We start from the raw sequence: 21,390 nt of genomic DNA on the forward strand, positions 1-21,390 counted from the left end.
TTATGCATGGTAGTTATTCTTTTTGGCCCCACCTTTGGCGACTCGTGTACAAACCCGATATCTACTCTCTCGAGTTCAGGCCACTTTGTATTTGAATTACATGGCGGCATTGAGGGCGCAATATCCGTTCCTCCCTCTTTCGATAGCGGACCGCTAGTGGCTCCTACTGGCGGTCCTCGAAAACTTCCATAGGACGTCGAATGAGCCAAGAGGAGTGACGGTTTCCCCAGCGGGGGAGAGTGTGAGAGAGATAGAGATAAAGAGAGGAAGAGGGGGGGGCAGAGAAAGAGAAAGGGGGCGGAGAATAACGACAACGGGGGTGGGGAGGATCGAGGAGAGGATCTCTCGTGGGAAAACGAAGCTGGATCACCTCGTATCCAAGATTTCGGCGGGGATTGGAACTGTTCCGCGGACCGCAGTTTACATCGGAGCCAACGCGGAGTGGGACGGTGAGAGAGAAGATCGTGGAGTGATCCGGGAAAAAAGAGTGACGGGTTGTAGAAGGGACCTAGTCGTGTTTTTGAAAGGAGCCGCTACCCCCCCCCCCTCTCCATCCCCCACGCGTGTAAACCCCTCGTGTTCCCGCAAAGGCCGGGACGCCGTCAGTGCGAATCCCAGTGCATTGCCCGGGGGCGAAGGAGATCGCTTCGCGCCCCGTCCTTCGTCGGCATCATGTGCCCTTCGCCCACGCCACCGTTGACCGAGGAATGAAATCGTGGTAAGGAGAATGCGGTGGGATCGCCGGCCGCCTGTGAAACCGCTCCGCCTCCCGTGCTCCGACTCGCCGAGCCACCCCGCGCTCTGCGCCCCTGCGGCTGCCGTCGCGACTCCCTTGGCGAGACAAGGGAGCTTGGGAAGACGCCGCCGCTCCGGTAGCCACCTCCTCCCCGAGCGGATGCTGCGGCTGGGCGCGTGGGCCGGCATGGGGATGGTGCTTCGTTGACGATCTCGCCCTCCATCCCCTTCCCCCCGCTGTCCTTCCCCCTCTCCGTCTCGCTCACGTCTCTCTCTACCGTCCGGACCAAACTCTCCCTCCCAACGTCACGTGCCCGGGTGACCCGATCTCGGAAGTACTTTTTTTCAATCGCTCATCCAGAAGGCTTAACCTTATCGGGGCTTTCGGAAGCAGTCTCTGTGTGATATGTGGCCACGGAAAAAAATACTTCAAGTCTTACACGGTCATTATTTAGGAGGACACTCCTCAGTGATGTGGTTGACTTCGTTGAGTGATGGATCATCGGAAATATTGATGCTGCGGTCCTACTTGCAATCTTGCTTTTGGTGAACTCTAGTGCAGTCTTGGAGGTCGTTTCCAGCCATTGGGTTTTGGAATGAATTAAGAACATTTCGAACCAGAGTGAGTCTTGCTTTTATGACGATGATCATCTATTGAGTCATGGTCTGAGTGCGAGTTCTACAGTGACGTTCGAATCAAATGCACCTGAAGTCTAAAAAAATGTAATTTCATGTCAAGCAAACTTCTGTGTTGTTAAAGCGTTCTTTTGTCTATTCAGCTAAGTGTTTTCTTTTTCACATCCAACAACTTACCACTTGATTTTGGCTTGATCTCAGGACAGTTTAAAACGTGTGCATTGCTTATCTTCTGTGAAATACGGCTTGTCAAAACTTTTGGCGCTGCTCGCGCTCAACCAGAAATAAATTTTGCTCTGGATAGTCTACGTCGCAATTTTGTATAGCAAAATGTTTATCCTCATGGCGATTTCGCGTTTAGAAGCAGCTGGAAAATGGAAGAAAGGACACGAATCTTTCGAGGCTTTGCCTTTCGCTGTTATTTTGCGTACAAAAATCAAACCATTTTAAAAATAAATACTTGTGTATTTTGTTGGATACTAAGCCGTTTTAGCGTGATCGAAAGTGATAAGTGCAAGCGGTCCCTTATTTAAAAAAAACATCAGTGACCCCGTTGATATCTTTCCGTTTCGAAAAATCCCTTCGACCCGACCCTCCACCCTTCGTCAGCTCCCTCTGCCCCCTTTCCCCGTCGCTGGAAAGCCCACGAATCATTCACGGAGCGAGAGCCACGCCTCTTATCCACCCACGCACCCTCCCAACCTTTCTCCCTCGCTCTTCCAGTTACGCTGGAGGGGAAAAAGAAAAGAGTCCGCTTTGATCCGCAATCCGTTGATAAGGGAGAGGGAGTTGCCCCGGATATACGCACAGGCGCGCTCTACCGGTTGAACGGTGGTTGAGGAGACGACTACCCGTCCCGCCGATCCACAACAGTCACCAAGGGAAGGGGTGGGTCGAGGAGGGAAGCAGAAGGAAGGGGTTAGGGGGAGGTGGCCGGGTATACACTTTACGGAGGGGAGAGGTGGGTGGAAATCGAAGGGGAAGGGAGGAAGAGGGCATCGAGGCTTGGGGGAAGGGGGTGCGGATCCTTACGCCGATGCATATTCCCAGGCACGTTCCCCTGGGAAGCGTGGGTCGTGGAATTCTCCGAAAGGCCGAGGAGACTGTTGTAGGGAAGGGTTTTGTGCGGGCGGCACCCACGGCGCTGCAGTCGCAGGCTTAGAGAACGCTCGCCGTTTCGGGATTGGCGGGCGAGAGGAAGGTTGGGAAGAGGGAGGAAGGGAAAGGGGTGAACGAGTAGGGTGAGGAAGTGGGGGTGTGCGGGGAGGAGGAGGGATCTTGACCTTCGCGGGGGGGTTGCGCAGGGGCGGCAGTGCCTTGTCTGAAGTCGGTGGGGGCAGGACACGGTGCGGCCGCAGCTCCTGGGTCACGTAACGTCCGCGCCGGTCCCTGGCCGCGGTCCGAGGGGTGAGGAGTGTCTCCGGAGACACCACAGTTTTGTTTCTTTCTCATCCCTCGGGGCGATTCCGTTTGAGCAGAGGACCTCCGGGACGCGGCCACCATGGCGACCCCACCGGACAGCCCTATCGAGGATGTTATGTTCGAGATCGAGCCCAGCAAGGTCCCCAAGCACCGGCCTGTGGCGCTGGAGGACCTCTGCAGGCAGACCAAGTTCACCCGGCAAGAGATTAGGGTCATGTACAGGGGCTTTAAACAGGTGAGTGGTGTGATAGCACATGTGCGCGTCCCCCAACATTGGCTCCATCGATTTAACCTGTCACATATTTGGACACGTCCACAATTGATGGCGAGCATCGGCCTCAACCACCTTGCTAAATATCCACGAAGGGTGGAGGAAGATGGATATTTGAATCTCTGTATGAAGTTTTGAACAAAATATGCCAATCTATGAAAAATTACGCAAGTATGAAAGGTTTTATGCTGCTTATCAAATTCAGTTATTCCCAGCTAAGAGTACGCAAGCCATGCAAATAGGATAGGGTTTTGTGTCGTCTACGTGAATTGACATTTGATATGATTGTGGTACTTTTGGCGCCAAGTTAGTGTTCACGCGCGCTTACACAGTACTCCACAAGCCACCGCCAGGTGTTGTGGCAGTGGTTTTGGGACACAAGCCATGAAATATCAGGGGAAGTCTGTGAAGGGGAGATATGCTACCATTACCATCTGTTTGTGTTATGGTCGTGAGCTGGGCGAGGGAAAAATCCTTTGATGAACTACTCGTCAGCCTATCTTATTTGAACACTATTATCTGCTCTGCTGATATGCTACAGTGTAGCTTGGCGTCCCAAATGAAACCGTACTCGTGTTACATGTGCAAGAAGTGTAGGCTAGTTTGGAGTCTTCGTACCTTCAGAGATTTACAGCCGATATTTTGCAGTCATTGTGTAATGCTTTGTGCTCTTTCAGTGCAATTCTATTCAACCCGATTTATCATTTCTCTGCATTATTGTGTTCGGTTATTCAATTGGTTTTCGGAGGATAATCATAAGTACTCGCTATGTTCAATGTGTGGTCTGACGAAAGATAGCAGCATGTTTCCTCATCATCGTCATATGTGTTTCTACGAGGGTCATCCGGAAAGTAGTACCCGTTCGTGAAATAAAGACACAAAAGTAAATATTAACAAACATAAAAACTTTTATTTGAAAGAGGATACTTTAAACTACTTCTCAACATAATCTCCAAGCAAATTAAGGCATTTGTCATAACGTGTGACAAGTTTCTGTATTCCTGCTGCATAGTCCTTCGCCGCCAGCTCATTGAGATACGCGAGGGACCCATCTTGCACAAATTTTTGCATAATGCAGATGGTGTTTAACAATTTCATGAACAATTGTTCGAGAAACATTGGGAAAATGCTCACAGATGTCATCAATTGTGACGCGCCGATCGTTCCTCACGAATTCGTCAACTGAGCTCACCAGTTGGTCTGTAATGACAGACGGTCTCCCCGAACGCTCATCGTCGTGTGTGTTCCCCCTCCCCATGTTGAAGTTGCGACACCACCGCCGAACAGACGACTCGTCCATTACATTGTCTCCATACACCTCCTTTAATTGGCGATGAATATCACATGGGCGAACGTTTCTTGCATTGAGGAATTTAATCACTGCCCTCACTTCACAACTGGCGGCGTTCTCAATTTTTTTAAACATTGTAAACAATCGCAGAAACAACACAGGCAATGCTAGCGTCACGCAACTTGGCTCAGAGAAGGCAGACAAGCCACTGAAGCTATCTGACCTCGTCCAGCGGCTACTCGCGTCGTCAGCACTTCATGCGGCACGAACGGGTACTACTTTCCGGATGACCCTCGTATTTCACGCGTTTGGATTAAATTGGCTAATTCTTATACACTCTCTGTGTGCATGCATATTTCCCGTCTCAGATCTGATGTGATGGCGTTAAACATATTTCACGTTGTCCAAAGTGCTCATTCGATCGCCGTCGATTGTAAAAACATATTTGTTCAAATTGTAATTCTGCGTATTTCGAAAACTTAAACTTAATCCTAATTCGGCGCACAACTCGTGGGTGCCCTACAAGTTACTTGGCTGTATTTCATGATTTGAATGTGTTGTTATTTCTCTGTAAATTAAAGAGTTGCGTTAAGATAGTCTTACTCTGCCGTTTGTTTGCGAGGTGATGTCGTTTTTGCATATAACAAGAAGAAAAGGCCGTGTTACGCCTCCTGAGGGAACTCAGGCATTATTGGTTCACAATAGGAGTTCGCCTATCCTTACGTTTTCAGCAGTGGGGTAAAAAGTGTCTCCATTCATAATGATAGCATTAACTCCACCTACTGGTGGTACATCAATTTTGACATGTAGGACTTAAAGAAAGATTTGTTGGGATCAAAAGAAATCGCAGCTACCTTGTTTCTCTCTTCTCTTTTATTTTAAATATAAAGTATAAAAATCTCATCGGTATTTTATGTTTTTGAAATATGATTGGTTATTAAATGTAAGTGCTGGAGAGCGTCATAAAATTCCATACAATGATATTTTATAGGATATTTGCAGGAGAGGCGGGCTAAAGTGGCCCTTGTCAGTGACTGCTAGGATCACTTTTATACTCTCCATCCCTTCAAAGATTTAGCAATCCGCCAACCCTGGGAAAAGAGACCTGAAATTAACTTACGAAATATGTATTTAAATAAGAATATACCATGGGGGCGAGCTCTTCAGGGACTCTTCCCGGAACCTCCTCCGATTCGAAAATTTGCTCTTTCAAATGCGACATAGTTATTGTGTTATTCCGTAACGTGTTACAATAATTTCATTCATTTGTGCGTTAAACGTTAGCTTGGCTTGGTCAGTTCGGCGTGATGTATGTGAAAATTCTGAAAACGCTCACTTTTAATGCTAAAACTCTATTTTACTATATTATCGAAGTGACCATTGAGTGATTCAACGATTAAATCGAAGAAAACTGGCACAGAGTGAACTTTGCTTGGTTTTTCAATAATTTCTCCATGTCAAGCCAAATAGCGTACCTTCTCTGTATTTCTATGTTTTCGTATTCATTTAAAATTTGGAATTTAATGTTCTATGTGGCATAAACGTTCTCCAGCCTTCACCATTTTATTGCAATTTATTTGTGGCAAATCTGCTGTTTTCTTTTCATGGAAATATGAGCAGAAACATGTTTATGCCAATTTATCTCCATAAATTACTTCCACGAGTTGCTATTTTCTACGATACCTGCTTTTGGTATGGGTACAAGCAAATATTGACCTTATATTCATTGGTTTTTGAATCTAATGTGTCGAAAATCCATTTATTTACTCCTAATGGCCATTCTTTATCATCACGAAATGCTTACTCACCTACTTACTACACGCCATGACTCACCTAATTATGTGTATCTCTTTTGAGTTACCTTGAATATGTTATCCTTTCTCCTCATTTTTTTGCACTAAAGGTACTGGGAACTAAGAAATAGAGCAGTAATGTGAATTTGTTATCGAGTTTTCAGGTATACGTTGGGGTTATAATTCTTCTCTTCTTTTTCATTCCCATACTTTCCTGTAATCGGAGAGCTTTTTTTAAGCTCAAAATACCTGCTCGCCAATGCTGTGCCCCTCTCTCACAATTCTATGAAACTGTGTAGGCTTTCATTGCCCTAATGTCTTCAATGACTCTGGAATGGTTTAAGTTTGAGAAACGAATCATTAGCAACCGTTAGTGGCTTGAAATTACTATACTGTGGTAGGTTTATCTTTGATTGCAATTAGTAGACTTACCCCTAATGTTGGGGATACCGTCAATTAACTGTAGCTCATTTTCCTAGCTAAAAATAGATGTATCGTGATTACGTAAATGGGCAACAGTATGCATGATATTTCTTACAATGTTCAGAAAGTATTTAATAGTTTTTATATCTCACCGTGATATATCATAAATTATATTTTTCAAGTTGGAACCAGTATGTAGATGTCAATGTAAGTCAACGTTAACGGATTTTAGATGCTCAAATTTTTCAAAGTGCAACTGGTATCACAATATATTTGCATCTGAAAGTAATTAAGAGGGATTTGGCTGTGATATAATCTTGACCTTAACTATTAAAGTTTGGTTTCGTAATTCTCTCGTGAAGTTTCTTTGCTAGTATTTCACTGCATCGGCTGTTATTCTCCATCATGCTCCGTTGAAACCTAATATCTAAAATGTGGGCTGTAGCCGTGGAATACTGAAGTCCCCCCCACACATGATATTGTATCCTCCACCCAAGTTGTTGGTACCTCTCTAATCAATAAAAATAATGGGTCGGAGAAAAATCTACTGTATGTGCAAATTTGTTCGGGATTAATCTGCACGCATGAGCAAATTATAACAAAATAAAAATATTTTCGTTATCTATACAAAATTCATTTCCTGGCTTCGCATTTACTATGAGAACTTAAATAATCATAAACCAGGAAAACAACCGTTGATCCAACAAAATTAAATTTTTTGGTGGAGTAAATTCATATTCAAGATACCATGTGATATATAGGTAGGTAGATAGGAAAAAAGCCTATCGATTTTTTATGTTTAGTGAGATTTTTCAAGATATTGCGAATATTGATAAACATGTTCAATTGAACCCCAGAAAGCAAAGTTTAAAACATAATTTTTTCGACTATTTTGGCGTACCGTCACTTTTTTTTGGGTAAACAGGACTTTTTGGAGAATTATTCGTGATGACGACAGAAATTTAAGAAATATTTGGAATTTTTATGATAATTATTTGGGTGACATGCATAGTCATTTTGAAATTAGATGCTTTTTTCCTTGGGGCCTATGACCAAATAAAACAATGCTTTCTGTATTTACGACAGTGTTCAGGGTCCTACGTAAGAAGTCGTTTATAAATGCGCATACGTAAATTGTAAGAAATAATTGATTGGAATGAGGACATGTAGTGAGTGAAGAATTCTGAAAAGCTCCTTTGGGGTGTAAACTTATCAATAAACCTGGTGTTTGTGGCCAACGGTAACTGCGGATACAAGGCAAGCACGGGAGTTTTGGGTTTTGGGCAATTTGAACCCAAAACTCAGCCCCCGCTAGTCTCTCGTCATTCTAGAAGACGTTCAAGGAAAGCCGAATGACACAGGTGGGCCTCTCACACAGGCAGTAAAAGATAGAATTTCTGCAGTGCTAAGCAAAAATCCTTCCTCACCCCAAACAGAAGCTATTCAGATGGTGAGCATATAAAGGACTCAGTTGTTGGACAGCTCTCTTTGGACGAAATGATAACGTTAAAGTATGCGCAGTCCACGATTAGCGGTCTAAAGCGGTTTATTTCTTTGTTTAAGACCGTGTTTAATGACTGCCGAACGAAATTCATGATGCAAAATATCGAGATGTATGTTGTGATCAACTACTATTTCAAAAGACGAATAGCTGTAATGGCTGTGCCAGTAAAGAGTGACGGGAAGCAAATGTAACTTCTTGGTGAACATGAATAGCTATTAGTGTATTTATTTTAACGTTTATTAATCGCTTTATGAAAATTATGAATCTTATCTTAAAGTAAAAATTATCTGTAAAACTATCTTTCTCCATATTCGTCATTAATAAGGACATTTTTCGTTGAAAAGACTCGCTATATTGCAAGGTAAAATTACTAAACTTAAGATCGGTAAAGAAATTTTTTAGAAAAGTGACCAAGGAAGTGGGGAAATCTATGTACTTTTTTGTATAACAGGAAAATGATGGGAAACGTTTGAGACTTTTATTGACTTTTTTACAATAATTTTGCGACTATTTTGAGGCTGTTTCTGCAATTTTTAAAAGCCGAAACTGGAGAATTTTTAGGCGACTTTGTTGCAAATTTTAGACACCATTTTTGTACTCTCTAGCTAGCAGCCATCAACCTGCGCTGCGACGGCAAACAGGGGTACTATGCTTGAATCGCTGTGCAATATACATAGGTTGATAGATACATAGGAAGAGGTCTTTATTTCGCCCAAATAAAGACCTTAATCTACCTACCCCTATTTTTCGTCATAGTAGGCAGTTTAGCTGTCCCTGTATGCTGACAAGGGTGTTTAGAGCCATGAAGTTGCAGTGGTATTTTACGTAAAATACACGGCTCCATTGAAGTTAGAATTCCAAATGTAAAACATCTAAGTGATAACATTAATAGCCGCCACCAATTCCTCAATATTTTATGTGTGTGCGGCGTATGGTTTCGGTCTTCTTTTGACCTTTATTGCAGACGGGACCACGTTTCCTCAGAGTAACTAGGCCATGGTTGAAATACCCGAGTATTTTCAGGTTTCCCGAGTAAGTAAATACATTGTTGCATTTACTTACGAGTGATTTTTCCACTTGGAGGCGAAACATCACTTGAACCCAGCCAGGAACAATTAATTATTTCTTAAAGGAATGAATTATTCCGATTGAAATGAAATGAAATTATACTGACGAAAAATCGAATAATACCGCGACTATACTCAACTATAAATGGTGGGCTGAGATTTTTGAGCCGAGTGTCAGTAGCTTCGGGACGTCCATTAAATTGCTGAAAGAGGTCAAACCTTCCTCTAAGTTCAATTTTGAAACAATATCGTATGGCTTGTCTTGCTATGCCAAAAAATTAAGTGCATTGCATTTTATTTTTCAGTTTCATTTATGAATCGCCACAAAAAAGACGGGAATAATATTTAAATATAACGGATTCATTTATTTCAAAGAATTACATCGTTTTTTCTTTATTCTCGGAGTATTAATGTGTGGAACGTAATCACTTAAAATAAGCCATTATTATTACTGGTATTCTAATGTTTAACGTAGGGTTTGGATGGACACAGGCAGAACAACGATAGTAATATTTTCCTTTCTTGACAAAACACTCCGCATCCGCCTTTCCTGCCTCCTTTGGATTCATGCCAACCATACCCTCTCCCCCCCCCTCTCCCCCAATGCCTAGCACTTTCTCTTCTGGCTGTTTCACCTTTTCCATCATTCTCCACACCCAAATTTAAAAGCATCCAACCTACGCCCAGCATCTTGCTACAACATCCATGTTTCTGCGCCGTACAAAGCCACGCTCCATGAGCGGTGTTAACGTGTCTTTTCTTGACATCCTTACTCAGCATTATGTTCATCATTATGAAAGCTTCTTTGTGTAACGGAATTCTTTTTATGCCGCTGCTACTTTACCATCTTCTCTATCAGGATTTTGAATGTGGATTTGGAGAAGGATTGAAAAGGTTTCAGAACAGCATCAAGATGGGTTAACTACTCCATCTGATCTAGCTGTTGCACCCCTATTTTAATATTTAACTGAGCATTTTTTTTCTCAAACACTTAATAAAGTTTGTTTACGTTGATATTCATCTCATAACTACCACACTTATGTTCTAATGCGCTCGGCAATACTTGTAACCTCTAGGCTGACTGACTAACTAAAGCTTCATCAGCCGCAAATCTATCTGATTTTATGAATTCATCATCAACTTTTAGTCTTATCTCCTCTCCAGTTCTTCTCATGCCTCTTTAACCATTTCTTAGGCATATACGTTGAAAATCACATGTGATGATGGAAATCTCTGTCTTCCTGAAACTTCCGACTCTCAATATACCCATTTGTGCTTAGTATGCTGAGATATGCACAGGGTGCGGATAAGTCTCCTATCCGTCCAATATAATCCTATTTTCCGCAATACATTCAATAATTCTACCCAATTCATTACTGAAATGGCATCAAGTGTGCCTCTCCCCTTTCTGAACTTAAACTGGGGATCCCTTAAGTAATCATTTTCCCTGTCCTCCATTCTTTTAATGATGGTCCTGAGAACCACTTAAGCTGCGTGCGAAATCAAACTTATTATTCGGTATTCCTCACATAAGGCTACATTTTTTCCCTGTTTTGGTATAGGAATAGGCACTGTTCTGTCGAAATCCCCCAGCCAAATTCTTCCCTCTAAAATGGTACGTATTAGCCCATAAAAAGTCTTCATCCCACGTTTTCCTAAATCCTTGAGTAGTTTCGATGGAATGTCACCGATCCTCACGGTATTATTTGATTTCAATCCTCTTAATGCCCTTTATATCTCGCGTCAAACGGTCAAGTATGCCAGGACTTAGGGGTCTAAATCTCTTTCTATGTCTAAACTTCTGTGAAAAGAAGAAACTTCTGTTAACTTTACCACATAAATCCTTTCTCTATTCTTTCCATCTTTTTCGAGTCTTCCTCCTGGTCCAATAATTAATTTTTCTAACCTATTTTGATACGTAGTATGCGTAGAGTATTCCTTCGAACTCCCTGAGAGTGTTTCCATCTTTCTGGTCGTTGCACCGATCCACCATTTCTTGGAAATCGTTCCATATCCTCGCGCTGCGTCCCCCAGAATGCTTTTTTCGCCCTAGTCTTCGGCTAGGATTATTATTCAACTCTTGGTAATTTATTGTACCTAATTTTGTTACATCCTTTATTTTCTTCTCTCGTTTATCTTCCAAATCATGTTGGCTATAATCCCAGTTTTCCTTGTCCTAGTCTTATTGACTGTTCCTATAATTTCGTTTGCTACTTTTGATATCCATATCCAATTCCAGTTTCCAATTTTCATTCTATTGCACCTGTTACCCTGCCCTCATTTATAATTTTCTCACCTTTCTCCTGGTACTCCTATCTTGTCGTTCTTATTAATGCCTCTTCATTTCATTTTTAATCATCTTCCTTGTTTTATTTTCTTAAATTGATGTTCCACTTCGTTACTGCTAAATTATGACCTGAATCCGCGGCCAGAAAACAGTGCAAATTTATCACGCTGTTTCTAAATCTCTGCTTAACCATACTATAGTCTAATGGATATCTTTCCTCAGTCATTGTTTTCTACACCCACGCCTATTGTGTTGTTTCAACAAAGATTTCATTGAGGTGGTTTCTCGTTACCCGCCTCAATAGTGTTTTTAATGTGACACCATCACTCATCACCCCACTGGGTTCAGTCATCTTTGCTTCCCCATTGAGGAACAGAATGCATGGACTATCTTTCGTCAAACCACTACTCTTTGACCTATTTGGCACGAGTGAGGGCAATTATCATTGCTCCCGCCAGCACAGCTCTAGGGATTATCAGAACGTGCAAGTCCTCCACCACGCCGAGTTTGTAGTCCTCTGGGAGGAAATAAAAATTAGCCATTAGTGTTATGTAATTAGTATTTTTGCAGTATTACGAATACATCGCTGTGGCGATATTCTAAGGTAGTTAATGTGTTGGACGTAGTAATTTAAAAACCGTCGGTTTCTTATGAGCATTCATTTTTAGATTGTGTGGGCAAACACGAACTTGGCTGTATAAGCTGGTGGTGGTGTAGTAAAAAGTGAATGCTTTCATGAAACGTATTGAGCATGTTTAGTCATGATATCGGTAGGTAATACATGTAATTGATTGATTAAAATATGTAATCCAAGCGAGTAAACCAATAAAATAGTTCTCTTGATTGGATAACTATTCTTGAGTTAAATTCTTCTAGGCGGTAGTTAATGTGAGAATCGGAAATTACAAATACCTGTATACTGTGTCAGGAAATTCATATTTGACTGGCGTGCGTTTGAAGTTGCAATGCGGGAATGAGACTGTTACCATTTTAAATTGAGAATAATCTATTTTAGTACATTTTTGGGCCGTCTTCCCCTTAAGACTCGTGGAAATTTTCTGTCTACCTTTGATTCCTTTGATGTGGTCAAATGAGGGGCCTATCATTGCTCCATAGTCCTTTTTTCATTTGAGGACTGCACCGAGATTTGATCCTCGATGAGATTGAGACGGCTTGAATTATTTACTCCGATTCATCGAAAACCTTAACTACTGCTTGACGAGAAACGACCCTCTTCTTAAAATGTATGCTTCTTAAAATTTCGCCGTAAAATGTTAAGATCTCGTTGGCCCGAGTCAAAATCACCCGGATGAACTTTTAAGAGGCTCGGTGTGTCTAATTTTTTTCTTCATCGATTCGGAACTCTAGGCGGAAGAATTGCTTCGGCCTTAAACCGCGATGGCGAGGAAATCGAATGTGTGCTTTAGTATGTGTAGCCTTTAACTTGGCTCACCTAACTACCGAGGAAGAAATACGGGGTACTTCATCTCACAGAATTTCTGTTTGCGACCCTTCTACTTATCTGCTAGATTACTTTACCCTTTCTCTTGGCGGTACTGAGGTGATTATTAAATGCCAACTTATTTTTTTTAGGGTCCGAGGAAAAATAATTGGGTTCCCGATCTTTCAAATATTGAAATGAAATAATTGTATGCCGCAAAAAGGTTTCTTAAGGTTTCGAAGGAAGGGTAAAGTGTCAATAATTTTCTTGCAATTATTGCTGCGGGGATGGCTAACGTACAGGCTTTCCATCGAGAGGGCCCGGGTTAGAAACCTGGATACGACAGATACTTTTCAGTGGTATCTCGATCCCTACTTGAGGTGCCTTGTACTTGTAGAGTACTTTAAGTGAGTATACCGTCCGTCGGATGGAACGTTAAACTTCCTCTCCCTTGGCGCCTTTCGATAAGAGGAGGCTAATGCCGACGCCGGGTTTCTCTCTTCACCCTTCCTTTCCCATCCATCTCTAATGGCCCCAATGATCTTAGCTGTCGGTCGGCTATCCTAAATACTACTACTTGTATCGGAGGGAAATGCATTGAGACGATTTGGAAAATAGTTGAATAAAGTGCATGTTGTGAATCGCATTACCAAGGAACTCAGTGATTCACAAGAGTTTCCAGAGTTCTTAGTCTCATGGTCCTTGATCATGCATTTTTTATAACTATTCGTTGAATTAAATGAATTTTTTTACCGTTTTTATAGATGCAACACAAGTTAGGTTTGAGGAATGTACATGAAGCTTTTTTTGGAATCTTTTGGTAAAATGGAAGTTAAATATTTTGTAATTCGCCAGAATTTTTCGCGGTATTCGTATTAAATGTGTGCTCATTTTTAAGGGTGGGTATTTACTAAGGACGTGTAAATTATTTACCGTCCAAAAAGTGGAGGATTGATGCATATTTTTTAGTTAGATTACTAATTTTTTTCATCTATTTTATATTTTTTTAGAATTCTCATAAGACCGATTTCCTGATTAAAGGCCTTGAACCTTGACTGCCAGTGTTTTTATTCGATAAAAACGGATGCTACTCTCTTCCTCATACTCTTCTCTTAGGTAGGTGGACCGGATTAGATGCACTTGTGAGATCATGATTCATCACTTTAATTACCATTCCATCACTCCTCTTAAGGCTTGAGCCTTCAGCAAAGTATGTGAGAAAAGAGGCCCGAATGAAGTCGATTAACGCCGAACTATTGTGGTTGACATTCACTTCTCAGTATGTCACTTTTAAATGCATAAAGCGCAATTGCGCAAAAAGAAAACAGATCCATTCCTTCCAATAATACTGACCCCGTTAATGTGTCAGAAGCCAAAGTGACGTTTTGGCTAGTCTGAAAGCATTCTTCAATCGTAGTGGTGTGCATTGGGCACGTACGTCAATTTCATTACGGCTTTGAGACGGTAAGGCTCTCGTGCTCTCAATGGCTTCAGCCATCCATGGTGACTTCCTTGTGTCGTTCCGGGAGGTTTTCATGCATCACGCCTCCTCCTTCACCCATGGCACCGTGCATGCTCTCCCATTTGGCGCGGTGCCGACCCCCTTTGGCCCAAGAGAAAGGAAGCGGCCCGCCGCCGGGCGTCACATCGTCATCGCCTCCGCGGCTGCGGAAGCGCAGGTCGTGGGACCCCGGCAGAACGGATAAGCCAAGAGCGTCAGGGATCGAGCGTCCCGCCCCGCCCTTTCCTCCTCTCCCCCACACTCATGTCGCTCCCTCTTATCGAGTGGGTACCATACCGTTTCTCCGCGACAGATTCTAACCCCCAAAGGACGGGGTGGTGTTCTTTTTTTAATTTTGAGTGTGCAGGGGAATGCGAGGGAAAACGTGCATAGCGCGGAGTCATGTGAGCGGGGAGCGTGTGATTCCGTGTGTCGTGGTGGATGTGGGTCCTTTTGTCGTGCGAAAAGCGCTCGTGGCGTTCCTTTCTTTCCTCATTAAAAAAAAATACTTTTTTCCAGAAATAAAAATCTCGACTCATTCGAGGCTCGACATCAAAAGAAAAATAATTAAGCGAGATGGGAGTGTGTATGTGTGAGAGAGCGAGAGAGAGAGAGGGAGAGGGGGATGAATGACTTTAGTGAAAGAAAGGAAAAAAAAATGGTCACGGTTTCTTGTTAAAGCAAAAAAATGGTCCGACGGGAATTGGTATGGGAATGAAATGGTGCTGAAAGCCGGTAGGCGAAGATAATAGACGTGGTCAAGGGAGGAGGGGGTATCAGAAGGTTGTAAGAGTGCGACGAAGAGAAAAAATGGGAAAATAAATGGCTCGTGCGATAAAGAGGTTATGTTAAGGTGACCGGAGGATGTAGGTCGTCGTTTTAGAGATGTTTGCTTTTTTGCATCAATTTCACCGGTGGCACCACTTTTTATTATTGATGATTTTTAGCTTTGGAGTGATCCTGAAGGGCTGGTATATAACGCTTTTTTCTTATTGAGGTTTTGGGGAACCATGTTTTACTGGAATATCTTTCCGGAGAACTTAGGGATCAAACCCTATTCGAAGACTAGGGTCAAGTTCACGCAGGAATTGAGTTGGCGCAAGAGCAGCAGGGTGCAAGCACGGTGACCACGGGACGTGTTCGTAAGGTGATGGTCGATTATGGGTTTTTATCCGAGTAGAATTAGCTCGGTCCTAGAAATAATAAAAGATGTTGATATTTTCTCTATTTTGTCATTATTTTAATATGAGATTTTGGTTTTTTGATTCTCTTTGTAAACATCTAAAAAGCTTTGAAAATGCTGTTCATGTTTTCTTTGCCGTCGCAATCTTAGTTTATTTTGAAATATTAAATAGCATAATGTATATTAATGTTATTTGAAGTTCTAAAATACTCTCTACAATGTCACTGATACAATGGGCAGGTTATTTAATTCACTCATTGTGGTTTAGTCAATTCATCCTTAAGTATAATGTAATGAAATAATTATAGCATATTTAAAAATACGCTCTTTTTACAGAGGAGATTCCACAAATTCACAACCAATATATGTTTTCATTTCAACACAATTTTTCTTCATCATAATCAGTATTTATTTTTCTAAGATTATTTTACTGCATCCCTCTATTTTTCCTTCCAATTTTCCCTTCTTTTGTATTTATAATTAATATATTTAGCCGCAAGCGGTGCCCAATTCATCTTTTTGAGTTGATCTACAGATTTAGAGTTGATCTACATATAGCCCTTTCCGCTTCTGTTCTTCTTCATACCCCCTCATTCCTCACTTTGTCGGTCTATTTTATCAGTGATATTCTCATCCAGCACCAAGTTTCAAAGGCTTTTATTCTTCGCTGGTCCATTTTTCTAATGTTTCATGTCTATGATCCATAGATTTTTATGCTCCATATTAACGTTTTGATGAACTGATTCCGTAGTTACAACCTTGGATTCTTTGAACACACTCGTAGCAGGTACCTCTCCTTCATAATAGGCTTTTTAGCTTGAATTACTTTTTCCTTGATATCGGTCGATCTCATTCCATCCGAAGTTATATTGCTGTCCACGCAGATTAAGGATTCCATTTGTTCTACTTTCACTGTTCGAATTGTGATATGTACCTTTCTTCAGCTTCTTTCAACCACACTAAAGGATTTTAGCTTCCTTCTCGTTGATACTCGTATTCTCAAAGTACTCGTTCTATAGCAGTCATTCCTTTAGTGTTTCTGAAACTACTGCGATGTCATCTGCGCACCGGAGCATGTTAATTTTTTTGCTATTTACCTCTACTCCTTTGAAGCTGATTTCTTGTGCTTCTTTTATTTCTTCTCCTGCGTATGCGCTGAACAGTGCTGGTAATAGGATATATCCTTGTTTAACTCCTTTGTTTATTTTGGCTAATATTTTCTTTCCGTATTACATTCGCATGATTGTTAACTGACTCTTGTTGAGGTGATGGATGTGGTCCATTCCAAGATCTTCTGGTATCTTGAACATCTTCCTTCATTCGACGTTGTGGAAGGCCTTCTCCAAATTCACGAAATCAACATACGAGAACGGCGTAGAGCTCGTAGAACGGCTTGTTTCATAATCTTATTTTTTTGGCAAATATCATCAAGCTGAAACTTTTCCTGAATCTGAATTAGTGTAGAATTTTCTTCTGTTCTTCGACTAATTTTCCGAGTAATTAATTTTGATGCGTTTTAGGTTAAGTGTTCTATGTTCTTCAAATTTATTTGTTCTTTGTCTCTTCGGTCCTACAATCAACACATTTCTCGAATCCTGCTGATAGTTTTCCCCTGCCGTAGCTATCTTTGATTTTCCAAAGGAAGTATCCTTCGCTTTGACCCCGAGTGCCTTGATTATATCTCAATTTTTACAGTTTTCCTTATGTGCAGTGAAAAGTAAATAACATCACAGATTGCTTTTACACCATAGATTAGAAACCGTTGATCTGTGTTCTTCTTCATTAAATTGCTCATTCCTTAACCGCCTGATATCTCTACTTTCGAATAAAAAATAAAGCAAAAGAAGGATGGTGGAAGACGAAATGCGAGGATATGGAAAGTTTGTAGAGGAAGGGTGAAATTGGTGCGCTAAATAGCAAGGTTAAATCACTAACGGAAAGTAAAAAGGGAAGATCTGGGCTAACAGTTAGAGATTAATTGGATAAGATAATAGTTGAATAAGAAAAAAATCCAAGAGAGATGGAAGGAATATGTAGAGGAACTGTATGGTAAAGAAATTAAGCTAACAAGCTTAGGCATAGGAAGAAAATATGAGGCAGATGAAGATAACTTAGGTCCAGTCATACTCGTCGATAAGATAGAAAGGGCATTAAGGGAGATGAAACTAAATAAGGCCGTGAGGGTAGACAACATTCCTGCGGAACTGTTGATAGGTTTAGGAAAATGTGGTAGCAAGAGACTATATGAACTGATTCGTAGCATCTATGAGGAAGGAATCTGGCCGAAAGACTTTGTGAGATCAGTTTTAGTTCCTATTCCGAAAAAGGTAAAGGGTACATCATGTGAGGACTACAGAACAATAAGTTTCATATCCCACTTAGCTAAAGTTGTTCTCAGGATCATAAACAAAAGGATAGAGAGTAGGGCAAATGATTACTTAGGGGATGATCAGTTTGGGTTTAGGAATGGGAGAAGCGCACACGACCCGTACCATAACAGTAATGAGACCACTAATCGAGAGGAATATAGAATACAATCAGGACATATTTGCCTGTTTCATAGATTTCAAAAAAGCGTTTGATAGAGTGAATTAGGGAAAACTAATGAGTATATTGCAGAAAATGGGGATAGATTGGAGAGACAGGAGGCCAATTCGCAACCTGTACATTTCCCAGACTGCTCAGGTGCAACTGGGAAACGGGGAGTCCGGATGGGCAGTGTTAGGAAGAGGTGTAAGGTAGGGTTGCCCATTATCACCGTTGCTGTTCAACCTGTATGCAGAGGAAATGATTAAAAAGTCATGGGAAGAACTGGAGGTAGGAATGAAAGTCGGAGGGGAATCCGTAAAATCAGTTAGGTTTGCTGATGACCAAGGTTTAGTTTGTCAGTCAGCCAAGGGGTTGTAAGCATTGCTGATTTAATGGGAAAATCACTGCTAAAGATATCGGGTGTGGCACAGTCTTAATAAAACAAAGGTTATGCGATTTTCCAGAAAGACAAAGGCTAAGCTTATCATTAAAATAGGAGGACGAAAACTGGAGAATGTGGAAAAGTTTATGTATCTCGGAGGTGTTTTGGACCAACACGGTCAAAGTAGGCGGGACGTAAGGAGAAGAACTGCGCTAGGGAAAGAGGCATTGGGAAGGAGGGAGTTGATAATGGGAGGGAGTTGATGAAAGTGAGGATGTTAAGAAAAGGCTTAATATGGAGCGTAGTTATATACGGCGCGGAAATACGGTCACCGAAGCAAAATGAATGAAAAGGATATTGATCGGCAGTGAAGACTGTGATAAAGGAGAGAATGTTAGGCAGACGAGGAAAGGGCAGGAATGAGGCAGTGTTGTTGGACGGGATGAAGGAAGTACACTGAGATGAAGAGGGATCGGATGTGGAGTAGGTTGCTGTATTGAATTTTGTTAGTAGATATTTATTTGATAGTTTTGTCCACCTACCTCAACCAGTAGATTACCTGATAATTAACCACCACATTGCTCTATATTTCCTAGTAATGATTAAGCTGCTTTGCTTTGCTTTGTCCTCCTTTTATATCCTTATTTCGCATCTTTCCTTTCATTAGTTTCCTATGAATCCGTTTAAGTCAATCGTAGTTCAACCAATACATTTTCTTTACTGTATTTCGTACAAAGTTCTTCACCTTCCGTTATTACCTCCTCTCTTCTTGCGCTTGTCGTTTACTGAATTTCAAAGAGTCGTCTCACTAAATGTTTTACATTCATTCGATTCGATTTTCCAATTTTCCATTTTTTTTATACCAAATACATTACAAACCTCCAATTAGTTTAGCATTTTTTTCTTAGCTCGTGAATGCTCTTTTTGGGCGCAAAAGCTAGCGTTTCATAATGGATGCCTTTTTAACCACCAATTCCGAGGTTGATGCCAATCGGAACTAAATGTACGCTGAGCTTTAAAGCCTTCTGAATTTTTAATGACTTCAATTTATCCGCCAGGAGACAGTGAAAGGGGGTCTCAGGATTTGTTGGTGAAATTTATTTTTTGGAATTTAAGATCTCTCAAAATAAATATGTTGAAAGTACGTAAGCACTACGGGAATTATGAAAATCCCATTTAGAAATGAATATGATTGCTTTGTCTCTTTCTGTTAAGGAACTATTCCATTTCAACATGAGGATACCTTTTTGATTTTTTGATAGAAGGCAAAGAAGCAAGTATAGATAAAAAGAGGGTCAATGGAAGTGATATGCAGAGAAAGATGAGTTTACGTCAGGTTTAGACCTTAAGCTTTTATTATTTTGCCATGCTAATAGAGGAGGTTTTGCTCGGCAGTATAGTGGTGAGGACAATCGATGATTGGGTGCTACACTGAATAATGGATAAAGAAAACTTTGCAAAGGCAAAATGTGAGATTTTCTTGGAGCCAGATCGTTGTTTCACGGCGCAACTATTCTAAAAATGCAATCTCCGTTGTCAGCTTTAAAAAAAGGTTCCAAATTAATGACTGTGGTGAGGTACAGAGAGGAAGAGACAGTGAAGGGGGCTTTTAGAATTGGTGCAGAGAGGTACCGTGAGAGTATAAGTGTACAAGACAAAGGAGTAAGGTAAAAGTAGCCAAAGAGACTGTGGAGTTTAAAGTCAGGAAGTCGCTATTAGAATTTGCGGACGCTCGTTTAAGACCATGAAAGGAATTCAATGCTTAGGGCATTGGAGGGGTCGTTTGATGTGATATTGCAATATATTTTGGATGGAAAATTTTAGAAGAAAGAGAAGGATGCTAAGGAACTCGTTCATTAATGATTTTTCCTTCTCTAAGAGTTTCTTTTATCTGATGTTATATTGAAAATATTTTAAATCTGCTTTCTTTTGTCAATTTTGATCGTTAAAATTTTATAGGGTCATGTTTGATCTTAGGTTTCAAGGTCATTATCGGGGTTTTCTGATTGTGGAGTATTTTCATTGACTACTGAAAATGCTTGCTGAAGCGCGTGTGGAATGTTGACAGACAAAATGGCCCCCGCTCATCAAAACTTCCAGAATTGCCTCAGTTCAGTGATTAAGCCCATTGCTAATTGAGTGAAATTCCAAACTTATTTACAAGCGCAAGCATATTTACAGACATAGGGAAGAAATGGAAAGTTTTATCAAAGCGAGAAAATTTACCAAAGTTATCCACTGCAGCAATCCAAATGAAGTGTCTAAATTCGGTGGAATGAATTAAAAAATTAAAGCGGGTGTTGAAATTTGTCTGGGTGTACAACATGGGTGCTTGTAGTTAAAAAAAAAACTTTTAACCTCTTTTTGAAGCAAATCGTTTCGTTATTCGTTGTATTTCGCGCCGCAAAGCCCTTATACGTAAACCGATACTTATTCCTTGAGACGGAGGAGTAAAGTGACCGGAAAAAAAGAGATTGGCCAATTTGAAGTACCGAGGGCTTGTGCTTCACCAAAAAAACGACCCTTCTTTAATTGTCCGGGCGTGTTTAAGAGGTCCTTATGGCGGAAGCTACTTCACGGCTACGAGAATGGATTTTCTCATCGATCGGTTACTCTTGGGTGAAAAGATATCGTCTCCAAGATTATCAATCTTGATAATAAAATAAAAGCAGAACAGGTGTGAGTTGATTAATTGCGGCGCTTATGAGAGGAAGTAAAGATGAGTATTCTGCGTGGCGACCGACCGACTCAGCGTTTAGTGCGAATGCAAAGACAAGATTTCTTTTTCCTTTATGGATCCATCGACGTTCATCATTTTCGCGGCATTATCTCTCCCAGCCAGCTTCTTGAACATTTTAGACGCATAGCATATTTTATAAAAGTGCTTGCAGCTGGGCTGTTGCAAGTCGTCACAGGTAAAAGTGG

General features: G+C 41.3%; 1 protein-coding gene across 1 annotated transcript in view; it reads left to right on the plus strand.

Annotated features, from left to right (window-relative positions):
- Positions 1-2,713: 2,713 nt before the first annotated feature.
- Positions 2,714-21,390, plus strand: part of LOC139694041 (Kv channel-interacting protein 4-like) — a 588,264-nt gene continuing 569,587 nt past the window's right edge. The window contains exon 1 of the mRNA XM_071592446.1: positions 2,714-3,028. Within this exon, the coding sequence (XP_071448547.1) occupies positions 2,873-3,028 (156 nt within the window). The 5' untranslated portion in view covers positions 2,714-2,872. The remainder of the gene's footprint in view (positions 3,029-21,390) is intronic.

Source organism: Hetaerina americana, unplaced genomic scaffold (genome assembly GCF_022747635.1).
Source record: "Hetaerina americana unplaced genomic scaffold, ioHetAmer1.1.p SCAF_5, whole genome shotgun sequence".
Taxonomy (NCBI): domain Eukaryota; kingdom Metazoa; phylum Arthropoda; class Insecta; order Odonata; family Calopterygidae; genus Hetaerina; species Hetaerina americana.